This window comes from Peromyscus eremicus, chromosome 1 (genome assembly GCF_949786415.1).
Source record: "Peromyscus eremicus chromosome 1, PerEre_H2_v1, whole genome shotgun sequence".
Taxonomy (NCBI): domain Eukaryota; kingdom Metazoa; phylum Chordata; class Mammalia; order Rodentia; family Cricetidae; genus Peromyscus; species Peromyscus eremicus.
Window position 1 is genome coordinate 147,986,693 of NC_081416.1, and position 2,101 is coordinate 147,988,793.

Here is a 2,101-nt window from a genome sequence, read left to right on the forward strand (position 1 = left end):
AAGAAAGACATTTCTCCATAAATTCTCTAAAATCCATAAAAATTAATAAGCATTTTGGTTATTAGATTTTATAATATAATTAGGTCATATTATAAATATATTCAATATTTCACACTTCAAACATTGAGAAAAAAGTTCTTTAAAACAGGAAATATTTGCAAAATATAGCATGGATTTAAGTACTGTCAAGTTCAGAGACCAAAGAAATGCAACTCTTTACTCCATTTCCTTGACCCTTCTGCAGATGGAGGGATTTGTCAGTAGTGGTCAACAGCTCTCCAGGACCCCAGAAGGCTCCAATGAGTCCCATCAAAAGGAGATGATGAAGCCCTGAGCAAGACAGCTCCAGAAATACTGCAGTCTGTATTTGTATAACAAGTCCAGTATCAATCAACTTCCACAAGATTGACTACTTCCCCAAATGATTTAACCTCAGATCATCACTAAACAAGGTTATAAAAATGCCATGAAGTGATAAGGACAAAGTTGTTTCTCAATGCTACTTCTGATTGATCAGAGCATCTTGTAGTCACTGCAAGACTGTTTTCATTTCCCTAGATCTTCCTGAAGAATCCCCCTCTCCACTTTCTTCCTCCACAGGAGTGTCCTGCATGGCTCTCTGCAGAAGTAGCTTGAGAGTGTTTCTCTGGAACCTACGATGCCTGATAGAGCCAACAAGGAAGTAAATGATGGGATTGGCACAGCTGTTAAAACAGGACAGACATATTGTCACTGGATAAAAATTACAAAGCACTACAGATTGAAAATTGTCAATCCATGCTAAGAGGAACCAGTAGATCCCATAGGGCAAACCAAAAAGCAGGAAGACCAGCACTGTGCACACAATGGTCACATACAGCCTAGTCACAGGAATCCTCTGTGAGCCACAGAATATAGTAACCATTAAGGCCAGACTGGACCCCAAGAGAACCACAAATAAAACAATTAGCCATGCAGCAGTGATGAAATCAAATGCTTGACACCAACTAGGGCCAAGACTATTAAATAGGAAGCCACATTCTTTCCCTTCCAGGAGGCTTAACAGCAGGGACAGAAACCAAACCAGGGTACATATGACAGCTGATGTGTGCCTTGGGCGATAGCAACGATACCAGATAGGCCACATGACAGACAGGCTTCGTTCAAAGCTAATGGCACTGAGGATGCTCAGGCCACAAAGATAAGCAAAGTTTAACACAACAAAACCAAAAGGAGGCATGTCAATGGTCTTGGAGTAGAAGATGTTCAAAATAATATGAAGACAAAGTACAATTTGAAAGCATATGAAAAGAAAGTCAACCACAGCCAGGTTGAGGATGTAGACAGAGAAGGCATTCCTGTGCATGTGGAATCCCAAAAACCACAGCACTATTGCATTTCCAACCAGCCCAACTAGGCCAATGATGAGGGAAAGAGAAGTCATGGTACAGAACAAGATGTCACAAAATGAAATTCCAGTGTGGTTGCTTCCATTCAGTGTCGTGAAGTTAATCTGCAAGTCTAGAAAGTTTAAATCAACTCTTAGGAGCTCTTCAGTCCTGTAAGTGGAAAGGAAAAGAAGATATGAGCACATGCTGTATATTCTTTGAATCTCATGACATCCTGCTCTGTTGAATGACTGACCTGGCTCATTAGGAGAAGAAACAGAATTGTAGAGACTGAGAAATTTATCAAAACTAACATATATGGAGCATTAATTTAAGTTCAGTTTGTATTTTTTTCAGCTATCTACAAACCATGTTCTGTACTGATATGAGACTAGTTGGTGGTCCCAATATAGACACTTAGTGTCTTGGTCTGTGTCAGAAAGAAATAGAACTCTGAAGCCAACTTTCTTTCTGTCATTAGGCTGGTTCCTCTCCTTTGAAGGAACTTGGAAGCCAGAAGCCTGACCAACAGCTGCTCTTAGTCCTGGCAGGGGAAGTCTATCAGCTGGGAAAATATAGAAATTGTGAATGAGAGTAATGGAGAGAAGGCCAAGTCCTACTAACACTAGTATGAAAAGAACCAGACCTACAGGCTAATTTGACTCAGTCACCATTTCAGATTTGAAACTAGAAAGCAGGAAAGCCTTTGAGGCCATTAAGCACTTTTCTGTTGT

At 40.2% G+C, this 2,101-nt stretch overlaps 1 protein-coding gene across 1 annotated transcript; it reads right to left on the reverse strand.

Annotated features, from left to right (window-relative positions):
- Positions 1-292: 292 nt before the first annotated feature.
- Positions 293-1,423, reverse strand: LOC131902351 (mas-related G-protein coupled receptor member X2-like). Its single transcript, XM_059253350.1, has one exon. The coding sequence runs from the start codon at positions 1,421-1,423 to the stop codon at positions 530-532; it is 894 nt and encodes a 297-aa protein (XP_059109333.1). The 3' UTR covers positions 293-529.
- Between the last annotated feature and the right edge of the window lie 678 nt (positions 1,424-2,101).